We start from the raw sequence: 12,481 nt of genomic DNA, 5'->3' as shown, positions 1-12,481 counted from the left end.
CTATATTATAATTAGGTGCAATACACATATATACCATTGTATCTATTTTTAAATATCTTCACCTCTTGATGTATGTAAAAAAATCATGATATACACTCTAAATATATACAATTTAAAATATATACAATAAAACACATTTCAAAAAATGCCTTCACTGTTTAACACCTTTATTGCTAACTAATAAAGTTTCTTAATGTTCACAGTGAACCTTATTTCTTAGAACTGATTTATTTTTCTCTTTTATTATAGGTGGAAAAACTAACCAGCTGAATCTCCAGAACACTGCAACTAAAGCAATTATTCAAGGCCTTATGCCAGACCAGAATTACACAGTCCAAATTATTGCATACAATAAAGATAAAGAAAGCAAGCCAGTTCAAGGCCAATTCAGAAGTATGTATTTACAGTTCTGAAAGTACCTCTGCAGGACTCTGTCCCAGCCTTGGATTTGAGTCTGTGATATATATTCTACAACTTAAAATTCTAGATTTTTCAGATTTATAGAGATCCTAGAAGACCTTCAGTCTTACCTTCAACAAATTCCTCTGATCTCTAATACTTTCCTACCCTTCCTTTTCCCCCATTTTGCTGTCTTCCTACTTACCCTTCGTGCTTTAGTTTCCAATGAACTTTTTAATGTTGGCTCCTGAACCTTACCCAGACATCTCTCCTATGTGATTTCTTAGCATCTAGAGCTTCCCTTCTGGTACTATAATACCATATTGTAATTGCTTATTTACTTCTCTGTGACCCCCCACAAGCCTGCAAGTTTTGCAAAGACTGTAACTCAATGATTTTTATTTCTCATTGTATCACAGTTGCATATTATAGGCCTGGCATATAATGGGTGCTCCATAAATATGAATGTCTGAATGGATAATGTCTGCATCTCCCCTATAGGATCCCCAGAAAGTGCCAGTCGAGCCTCTACTAAAACAACCTACGCAACAGGGAATTTAATTCTTTCCAATTGTTAATCAGTTGACATAGGGACCGTTCTATGCCAGTCTCCATGATAAGCTGGTTTGTCAATAAATACAATGTGAGAAGTATTGGAGAGAGTACATACAGGACTCTGTGAAGAGAGGTACTCTCTCTGCCCCAGTAACGGGCTGTGGAGAGGATAGACATGGGAAAGCTTCACGTTTGAGCCAGTTCTCAAATAGTAAATTGGGAATTTGGAGAAATGACAGGGTGTGCAAAGGACATTCTAAGCGGGAGCGAAAGCTCTGCAATGGTCCAATCAATGTCCACAGAGTTCGTTAGGAAACATTTCTTTAGATTGAGTTTAAAAATGGTCTACACAGGCTGGGCACGGTGGCTCATGCCTGTAATCCCAGCACTTTGGGAGGCTGAGGCAGGTGGATCACCTGAGGTCAGGGGTCCGAGACCAGCCTGACCAACATGGAGAAACCCTGTCTCTACTAAAAATACAAAATTAGCCAGGCGTGGTGGTGCACGCCTGTAATCCCAGCTACTCAGGAGGCTGAGGCAGGACAATCGCTTGAACCCAGAAGGTGGAGGTTGATCTTGGTGAGCCGAGATCGCGCCATTGCACTGCAGCCTGGGCAACAAGAGTGAAACTCCGTCTCAAAAACAAAAAGTAAAATAAAAATAAAGATCTACACAGGCCCTGATTCTTCTGTCTCTCGGGAGACATTCATTCATTCTTTTCTTTTTTTTTCATTGAACAAATGTATTTCACATGCCTATTAAGTGCCAGACTGTTTTCTAGGCACTTGGGCACAGGACAAATCCCTGCCCCATATGGACCTTATATTCTAATGACCAGAGACTACAGCAACACCCTTTTCCTGAAAGTGGTGTTTCAAACGTGAAGGATGAAATTTTTTTGTACTGTGAATACAAACAGAAGAGGCCTAGCCTAGTTAACTTTCTGTTATGTCATTGCTAAAAGAAACTCTTCTTAAAAGCCCAATTTATTATTCAGGACAATTTAAAGCATAATAAAAAATCATCAGAATATTTTAATGAACTCCTAAGTAGCCGTCATCTGGCTTCAGCAATTAGCTGCCCATGGCCAGTCTTATTTCTTCTATCCCTCAAACCCTTTTCCTTATTATTTTTGAGCAAATTGTAGACATCATTTCAAATAGATTTTTTTTCCTAAATTTTAAACAATAGCTTTTAAAATCCTATGATAAGATGAATCCATAAATCTGTGTGGTGGTGGGTCTGGAACTTTGTGTGTAGCAATGTTCTATCTAGATTTTTTACACCTCTTCCCTCCCTTTTTTCTCTTCCTCTTCTCTGTAATGTTTTGTGAGACATGTAGGCTGGTGCAAAAGTAGTTGTAGTTTTTGCAATTACTTTAAATTGGAAAAATTGCAATTACTTTTGCACCAACCCAATATTTTGTAAATCTTTGAAAAAATTAAAAGCACACACAACTTTGTTACCTCTTGAAACTTCTGAACAAAGACATCTGGCAAATTCACCTGTCAGCAGGGCATACACGTGTTGTAAATGTTACATTCTTTTGAGATTCACATTGTCCAGGAGCTTTAGAAAAGCTTTTTATGTTATTTTTGGTATAAATTAGCCTTCTGTCTCATTTTACTGGCACTGCACTTTAGTTTCTGGCCTCCAAAATTCCTGCATGAGTAGCTGAAATAACTCCACTTAAAGTTTGTGAGAAGCAGTAAAAGGGATAAGGAGAAAATACTCATCTTTCTCTAGTCTGAGGTTTTGCAATTGATTATTTCAAATATTCCACCGATTGAAAAGTGGAAGAAACACAGAGTCATATAAATCTTCCCAGGCTACTTCTTCAAAACGCTTAAAAGGAAATTCATTTGTTTCCATCATGCTTAACTCTGCTAAGATAGCTGTAGAGAAACAGTATAACTGGTTAGCTAGATAAATAATATGCAAGCGTGTATTTTTTATTTTTTATTTTTTTTGAGATGGAGTCTCGCTCTGTCACCCAGGCTGGAGTGCAGTGGCGCGATCTCCACTCACTGCAACCTCTGCCTCCCGGGTTCACGCCATTCTCCTGCCTCAGCCTCCCGTGTAGCTGGGACTACAGGTGCCCGCCACCACGCCCGGCTAATTTTTTGTATTTTTAGTAGAGACAGGGTTTCACCATGTTAGCCAAGATGGTCTCGATCTCCTGACCTTGTGATCACCTGCCTCGGCCTCCCAAAGTGCTGGGATTACAGGCGTGAGCCACCGCAGTCGGCTAACTGTGTTATTTTTATTGGCAGGATAGAGGGATTTGTTCTGCCCAAATAGCAGTTTGTAAGAATAAAATGAAAATTGCTTGGATAGCTTTCTTTCTCCTTTTGCATTTCAGTTATATGCCTGCTCTCTGTGAGATGGAGCTAAAACCTAGTCTCTTCCTAGAAAACTTTCGTGGTTGGATCCAGGAAAGTGGTGATCAAGATAAAGCTTGTGGCTCTAAGTTTGCTTTTAGTGCAGGGATTTGAATTCTTTATGAGTTCATATTTTGATACACAGTAAAACATAAGAAATGATCTTTGAATTTCTAAGACAGAAAGGCAGATCTGCTCTAATAGGTGTTATGACTCCAGATTTGCCACAAGCAGTTCAACCACTTCCAGCCTCAGTTTCTTCACCTGCAAATGAGGGTGACGATATGCCTATTACTGTGCAGATGAACTTACTTCACCACATAGTAGAGCATGGTAGCTATTGTTGTCGTAAGAAATACCATTTTGCTTGTTAACTATCTGTTTTCCAATTGATTTTGCCCCTACATGAGGAAGACAGCACCTTGGTCAACATACATGTTTACATCTTATATGTGACATAGTGGATCAGCTTCCATAATGGCTGTTATTTTTTCTTGTTTATTTATAGACTGCTTTTTATTGCTCTGTGTTTTAATTTAGTACCTTTAAATATGGAGGGCACCTCTCCAATGATTAGGAGAGACATGAGATGGAAGTAAAAGTTTTATTACTTACAGGTCCTGAGAGTTATATGGTATGCCTGGAGGCCACACCCATGGAGGTCAGGGAGCACAAGAAGTGGGGGCACCCATAAGCCAGGGTCTTTATTGGGGTCCAGGGCATTATCCTCAGGTTTCTTTGAGGAGGGTTTTAATTGGGGCATTTAAATCAAGCAGGCATGAGTTCTAAGAGGTCACACTGTGACTGGGAGGCAGTCAGTGTGGCATATCTGCACAGTTCATGCAGAGAATGAAGGCCAGTGGCGCCAGTCAGGTGGGCTGTATACGGCTCTCTCATAGGGAGTAGAAGGTAGAAATAGATCTAGGGGAGACTAATGAATAATGAATAGTAAGAGTAACTCCCAAATAGAGACTGGCAGAAACTCCACTGGAAAGGTGACGTTTGAACTACACTTTGAAAGATGGGCAGGGAGCAGTTGTTTAAGTCGGATAATCTGGATTAACCACATTTAGGAACTAGTGCTTTAGGGTATGTTGTAGGACCAGAAACTGTGTCAAGGGTGATTGAGCCTGTTTCTAGTATGAGTAAGTCCAACTTACATTTAAAATGGATGCTGAGGCAACATGAAATTTGTAAGAATTCACCACATTCTATGTTGGAAAATTTTTTTCTCTTTTAAATGTGTTTTGTCAATCTTTGCCTGCGAATTCCTGCCTTTCTTTGGAAGTCTGACTCAAAAGGGAAGTTTCTCCAAGTCTCTACCTCTGAATTTATTACTAGTCTTTCCTAGAACTGTTTCTACCTCCAGCATCACTCAGCACGATCTTTCTCATATTAAAGTTGCAGACATATTTTGTTTTAGAAAATGCAAGTAATTTGGGGTGACAGCACATGTGTGGGTGGGATTGAAGATACAGATTTGGGAATTATTTATGAAAAGGTGAGAATTTAAATTGTGGGATGGTAAAATTACAGCGGGTTGTACAGAGACACAAGACACTCTTAGTATATGATTGTGTTTCATGAATAGTAATAGAGAAAGAGCCCAAAGAATGAGAATGAAAAGGAGTGGTCAACAGGAGAAAACCAGGATAAAGCCATTGTAAAAACTGAGAAAGAAAAGAATTTAAGTGTGTATGTGTGTGTGTGTGTGGAGGGGGGGTGCGGTGGTGGTGGTGGGGGTGCTCCAAAGTGCCAATGCTTATAGAGAAGTCGGTGAATGAAGTTTTAAAAAAAATTGTTATAAAAATGTATACATATCAGGATCACGGCATCTTATATTTTTATTTTTAAAATGTTTTAAAATTGTGTTTTAAATCCTGGAATTTAATCTCTGGGTAGCAGAAAGTCAAGGAAGGTTTCTAAGAAAAGGAATAATAGAGTGACATGACCTTGGCAAATGACAAATCTCAAACCATTTCAGCAAAGCGATGGAAGACAGTGGAAAGAAAGAGGAGGAGGAGATGATAAAGACAGGATGAATGGAACAATGTCCTGGAGAAGGCAGCAAGGGTGGTTCAGAGGAAATCATTGCTTCCCCTATGTAGCTTACCCCCCAGTACATTTGGCGATTTCCATGAAATGAATGTAGCAATTAAACGAAATACCTTGGCTCACTTCTGCATTTTCACGGGGTGTTTTATTTGTGCAGAAACCGCTGCCATTTGGCAGGCTCTTGGACTGCTTCAAACAGCCTAAGGTGCTATTTGGCAGAAAAGCAGCTGTGCAGTTTTAAGGAGAGAATGCAGTGGAAAGTTAAGCTAATGGTGTAGGTTGATACGAATTTATTAAAAGGCCATGGGGCATTTTTTGGTCCCTGAACATTTTCTAATTAAAACCATAAAAAACCACCATTTATTAATGGGGAAACTTTTTTTTAAGTTTGAAAAGGAATTATTATAAGGCTCTTCACTTTTTTTATTTTTTTTTATTTTTTTGCTGATGGAGCAATTCCAAATGAGGCTATTTATGGTTAAGATCTTTCTAGAATGGGGACCAAGCTCACAGGCTAAGTCCAGAGACTTGAAGATACAGCTTTAACCCCATGCCAACACTTAACTGGTTTTATGAAATAGGTTTTAGCTTTCTGGTTCTTCATTCCCTCATGTATAAGCTAGGGATAATTATGCTGATTTTACAGCAGTTATGAAGGATTAAATATTTGTGACACATCTGCCCATAGTGCATACTCAGCCAAAGTAGTTCCTTAGGTGTTTCTGTGTCTTCTCATGACATAGTTGAAAAAAAAAAAAAAAAAAAGAGCAGTTCTAATATTTGGGGATGAGTTTGTACCATGGAGCTCATTTCTGTAAATACTTTTAGGGCTCTCAAGGGTTTTAGTAAAACTCTATGAACATTTTCTTTTAGACTTTAATATAACACGGTGCTGTCTCTCTACTTTTCTTCCAGTTAAAGATTTAGAAAAAAGAAAGGATCCAAAGCCCAGAGTCAAAGTTGTGGACAGAGGAAATGGGAGTAGACCATCTTCACCAGAAGGTCAGAGACGATTTTGATTACCTCATGTTGGGAGTTGGGTTGTTTTAGTTACACAGGCAATTCTCATGTATGTGGTTGCTGACCCCATCTGAGAAGTGCAGGTCTAATATGAAGATCGCCTGTGGCCTCTTTGTACTCTTCCTTCCTTTCCCACACAAGATGACCCTCAACCCTTTGGCATGGCAGGTGACCTTTAGGGCACCTTTCTCAGAATGGTGCATATATGTATAGCCTATCATAGTTCTTGTTCTGTGCATACCTTTTCACTTGGAAACCTATCCATGCCAATTCATATAGGAGGCAGGATCACCCAGTGTAAATTGCATGGGCTCTCCCACTTGCCTGCCTAAATTCAAAGCCTGCCTTTACCACTTTGAGTGATCTTATACTAGTTATCCAAATGTCTATGTCTCTATTTCCTTATCTGCAAAATGTGGAGAATGGGATTCAGATCATAGAGTTCTTTGGGATAAAATGCATTGATATGGGTAAAATACTTAGAACATTGCCTGCCATTGAATAATGTTAGTTATTATTGTTAGTCTACCTCATTCTTTTTAATAGCCAGATAGTATTCTATGGGATAGACTATTATAATTTAGTGATTAGTCCCCCCCAACCCCCTTTTTTTTGAGACAGGATCTCACTCTGTCACCCAGGCTGGAATGCAGTGTCACGATCTCGGCTCACTGCAACCTCCGCCTCCCGGGTTCAAATGATTCTCTTGCTTCAGCCTCCTGAGTGACTGGTATTACAGGCGCATGCCACCATGCCCAACTGATTTTTGTATTTTTAGTAGAGACGGGGTTTTGCCATGTTGTCCAGGCTGGTCTCGGTCAGGTGATTCACCTGTCTCTACCTCCCAAAGTGTTGGGATTAGAGGTGTGAGCCATGGCACCCTGCTGGTTATTCCCCTTTTGATGAGCATTTAATGTTGTCCAATTTTCACTATCACAAACATGCTGTAACAGCATATTTCTAACTGTGGAACTGCGAAGTTAAAGGATAAGCAAATTTTAGCCTGCCAAATTGATAGATGGCAGGCTCTATCAATATCGACTTAAATTTTTTTCAGTGATTTGTACTTCTGCCAACAATATGTAACAGGGATTATTTCATATGTTCTTTTCAACATTTGAAATCCCTAATATTGAAAAAATTCCCCAATTTTATATCATTTGTTTAATTTACATCTTTTTGATTACTAGTGAGGCTGAATATTTTTTCATATCTTTAGTGGTCATCTGTAATTTTTCCTGTTCATTTTTGTTTTGTGTTGTCTTTATTTCTTTAATGAATATATAAAAATTTTCTAAATATTTTGAGTATGAAACCCTTTTCTACATATTGTTGTAGTTTTGCAAATATTTTCTCTTGGTGTATAATTTGCCTTGCAACTTTATTCATCTTTTTGATAATTTTTAATACAATTAAAAAAATCCTTGACAAATGTTTTACTCTGAATTTTGATGCATTTCTTGGTTTTCTAATATTTTAACATGAAACATTTGCCTATTTTTCTTCTAATGATGTGCAGGTTTATATTTATATTTATTACAACTTATTAAATATGTTAGATATAAAATGTATAAAAATAATGTCATAAACATGTTTGTCCAGATTAAGAAAATAAACCTATTACCATACAGTTAAAACTCATTACTTATCCCCATAAATTCCCTTTCCTCTCTTGTAGGAGGCTGCCACTAAGCTGCAGTCAGTTTTTAACATTCCAATATGTCTTTATCATTCTACTTCATATATATTTGCAAGCTTAAAACATATTTAATTATACAAAGTTCAAATTTGTATGCAGTTTATTATAATGGATGTATACCTTTGTAACTTTTAAATCTAATGTTAAACTTTTTTGAGTTATCTATGTTGATTTATGTAGAGCCAATTTATTCATTTTATTTACTGTGTAGAATAGAATGCCACTGGATAAATATATTCCAATGTATTTAGCCCTCCCACTCTTGATGTTACCAGTATTTTGCTATAATTAATTTGTTGTAAGTATCTTTGCTTATGTCTCCTGTACATGTGGTAGAATTTTTCTAGAGTATATACCTTGGAATCAAGTTATTTAGTTGCTGCATATATATATTTTTATAGCTTCTCTTGATATCTTTTTATGCTTTTATATCCAGTACTTCATTGTATTTTCTTTTTTCTAACATCCTGAGTTGAGTGTTTACACCTTAATTTTTAATTTTTCTTTTCTATTATATGCATTTAAAAATATCCAAGTACTACTTGAGCTGTCTCACATAGGTTTTGATATGTAGTGTTGTTATGCTGTAGTTCATACTATTTTCTAAATTTCACTAGATTTTCTCCGTTAATCCATGAGTTACTTAGAAATATGCTATTAATTTCTAAACATCTGGAGATTTGAAAAGAAGACATTTATTTATTATTGATGTCTAATTATTGCATTGTGGGTAGAGAATGGGGTGTGTAGAAATATTCTTTGAAATTTGTTGAGGCATTTTATTACTTAAATGTGGTCAGTTTTTAAAACCATTCCATGTGTCCTTGAGAAAAATGTGCATTTCAATTTCCCTTGATGGTATTTGCCCATTTCTATTTGTAACTCGGGCAATTTTGTTTTAAATACCTAAGGCTAGATACAAACAAAATAAGAGTTATTGTATTTTTCTAGTCAATTTTTCTGTTTCATATTTTGTAATGATTCTTTTTATTCTTAGTAATTCAATATTTGCCTCAAGGACTATTTTATCTAATATTAATATAGCTATATCACCTTTATTTTATTTAGTACTCACATAATGCATTGATTCTCTATTCTGTAACTTTCATTCTCTTTGTGTCTCAAGTTCAAGGTGAGTAATTTGTAAAGTAGATTAATTTGCATTAAAAATTATCTTACAATCATTGTATTTTACTTGATAGCTTTAGTTTACTTAAATGTGTTGATGTTACTGATAATTTTGGACTTACTATTTATTTTATGCTATTATCCTACATTTTTCTTATCTTTTTTCCCCCTATTATACCTTACTTAAAATTGACCAAGTTTCTTTTTTCTTTAAATCCATTTTATCCCTTACTGACCTGGAAAAGCTAACATAGTCTAATCCTAACCAATATCTTTACTATTTCCCTATAATACAGAATACAGAATTTAATAATGCTTTATATTCAACTATTACTCTCCCGTCTTACACATCATTTTTGAAAAATACATTAACTTATTTTTTGCCTCACAAATATATTATTGAATACAGTTATTATAGATATTCTTTAACAATCAGTGTTTGTCCAGATTTGCCCATGAAGTTGTTTTGTTCACCATTTCATCTTGCATCTCACACCTTCTCTATGTATCCACTTTCCTTCATAGAAGATCTGCGGTGATAAATTTATCTTTATTCGTGCAAAAATATCTTCATTCTGTAGTCACTATTGAGAGATTAGCTGGGTACGAGATTGAGAGTTGTCTCCAATCATTTCAAAGACATTTTACTATCTTCTGGCTCCTGTTGCTTTGTTGAGATGTGTGTTTTCAGTCTAAGGGTTGTTCCTTTGTAGGTGACCTCTCTTTTCTCTCTGGATGCGTTTCAGGCTTGCTGTCTTTTATCTTTGGGCTTCTGCTGCTTCACTATCGACAGCCCAGATGTAGATTTCTTTGTGCTTCCAGATTTCAGATTTATATCTTTCACCAGGATTGGAAAATTCTTGACCTTTAACTCTTTAAATATTATTTTTCTCAATAATTTATATTCATATTCTTTCAATTAGATTTATGACAGTTTCTTTGGACAATCTATGCTTTTAATACTAATATTTTCTACCTCTCTGATTTTACGAATGATATTTTGGGTTCCTTATATCTGTCTTTTAGGACACTAGATCTCTTCCCCTCTCTAATCTACTCTTTAGCCTGTTCTTTTCAATGGGGAAATCTTTTATTCCTGGAAATTACATGTGCTTCTTTTTCAAGGTTGCTAGGAATTTTTTATGGTGCTTGGTTCCTTTTTAATTGTTAATCATTCTGATATTTTAATCATGATTGTTTTATATTCTGAATTCAATAATTCTATTATTAAAGCATTTTAGGGTTAAATTTGTGTGTGTGTGTGTGTGTGTTTGTTTGTTTGTTTGTTTTGTTTTGTTTTTTAGATGGAGTCTTTCTCTATTGCCCAGTCTGGAGTGCAGTAGTGCAATCTTGGCTCACTGCCACCTCTGCCTCCTGGGTTCTAACGATTCTCCTGCCTCAGCCTCCCAAGTAGCTGGGATTACAGGTGCCTGCCACCATGCCCGGCTAATTTTTGTATTTTTAGTAAACGTGGGGTTTCACCATGTTGGCCAGACTGGTCTCAAACTTGTGACCTCAGGTGATCTACCTGCCTCCATCTCCCAAAGTACTGGGATTACAGGCATGAGCCACCACACCTGGTTAGGGTTAAATTCTTGTTACTTGTTTATACTGACTTTCATTCATGGGGCTGGTTTCTTTGTATGATGTGTTACTTTGGCTTGTGGACTCGTGTGGAAATTCTTCACAGCATGTCTTAAGGGTGAGCTCCTTCAGAAGGGGGCATTTTGGTTGCTACCAACCTGGAAACGCTTTATGTTAATTTCTTGTCTTAAGATACTCAGGGCTTGTCCATGGTTACAAATTCACAGGAGAGACAGTTTTCCTCCACATATAGAGCTTAGACCAATGTAAACCCTTTCCTTGTCATCTCCCTTGCTAGAAAGCAGTTATTTTTCTAGTCCAACAATTTGTAAGGCTATGGCCCTGTGAGGGTGCCTCCTTTACATAAGAACTATCAAGTCCAACTTCCCACCTTGAATGCATTAAGGTTTTGTCTCCCATTCCAGCATGACTATTACAGCTTAATGTCTTGATTGATAAATTTCTGGTTAAGGTGAAATCTACCAGATATATATTTTCCCTTGCAGTAAGTAAGTAGCTTATGATGAGATATTTTTGAGACATGTAAATACTCTGTTTCTCATTAAAATTTCACCTACTTGCTTTAGCGTCTATTAATTCTTGCCTGAGTCAGTAACTATTACGATGTTTCTCAAATGGTAATTTTTCTAACTCCATTTTTCATTCTACATTTATTATTTGGCATTCTACTGTAAAGAAGATTTTTCCCTTCTCCCACACTTGTTTTTCTTTTCATATGAGTATGGACTGGTGGGTTCTTAGTTTATTTGAGTGGGTTATAATCATTACTGTCATTGTTTATTATGATGCTCAAATTGTTCCAGATTTGCTAGGTGGGAACTATTTCACGCTGTCTCTTATGTCTTTTAAATATGTTCCCATCATTCTTTAAGTTATTTCTTACTTTCTGGCACAAACTTTACATTCTGAGCTCTTGTATTTTTTTTTACCTGGCCCCAAAATGAACCATTTCTTCCAAGAATCATGGCTTCTTTTTGTGGAGAATAGTATTTTGCAACCAAAATGTGGGTACTAACTGTGCCTCTTGCTTCTGGAGTGTCATACCATTATCTCTCTGTCTGTCTCTCATTCTCTTGCTCTCTAGCAATCAGTCATCTGTCTATCTATCATTTACTTATCATCTATCAATCATCTATCTGTTGTCTATCATCCATCTATCATCTTTCTATTATCTGTCATCTATCTATCTATCTATCTATCTATCTATCTATCTATCTATCTATCTATCATCTATCTATCTTACTGCATCTTATATCTATCTTTTGCCCATATCACAGGGTTTATTTTAGCCCTCCTTCTTCTAATATTTATAACTCCCCTTTCAAGAGAGTGAGAAACATGACTCCCAATATTCTAAATATATCTACTCAAATGGTCAATCATAGAAATAGTTTTAGAACTGCTAATCTGTGCATACTGCAAAAAGACAAACAATTCTATTAACTTGAGTTCAATGTTTGCTTTTATTCTAGAGTATATCATATCTGTATTCAAAAGGATCTTGGATTAGTTCTTTTCTTCCCTGTTCACTGTGATTTTGTTATTTATTTTAATAGGGAACAGTTAAGTTAATCCGTGAGTATGTAAAACATTGGCACATTTCCAGAAGTTGAAAAGTCTACAAAAGGATGACACTGAA

General features: G+C 36.4%; 1 protein-coding gene across 4 annotated transcripts in view; it reads left to right on the top strand.

Moving 5' to 3' along the window:
* Positions 1 to 12,481, top strand: part of LOC105468521 (collagen type XIV alpha 1 chain) — a 250,678-nt gene that overhangs the window by 37,824 nt on the left and 200,373 nt on the right. For all 4 annotated transcript variants that reach the window (XM_011718738.2, XM_071067877.1, XM_071067879.1 and 1 more), the window contains exons 4-5: positions 250 to 393; positions 6,306 to 6,392. In XM_011718738.2, coding sequence (XP_011717040.2) covers positions 250 to 393; positions 6,306 to 6,392 — 231 coding nt within the window. The remainder of the gene's footprint in view (positions 1 to 249; positions 394 to 6,305; positions 6,393 to 12,481) is intronic.

Source organism: Macaca nemestrina, chromosome 8, assembly GCF_043159975.1.
Source record: "Macaca nemestrina isolate mMacNem1 chromosome 8, mMacNem.hap1, whole genome shotgun sequence".
NCBI classification, from domain to species: domain Eukaryota; kingdom Metazoa; phylum Chordata; class Mammalia; order Primates; family Cercopithecidae; genus Macaca; species Macaca nemestrina.
Note: the sequence above shows the minus strand (reverse complement) of the source record. Positions and strands in the feature narration are given on the sequence as shown.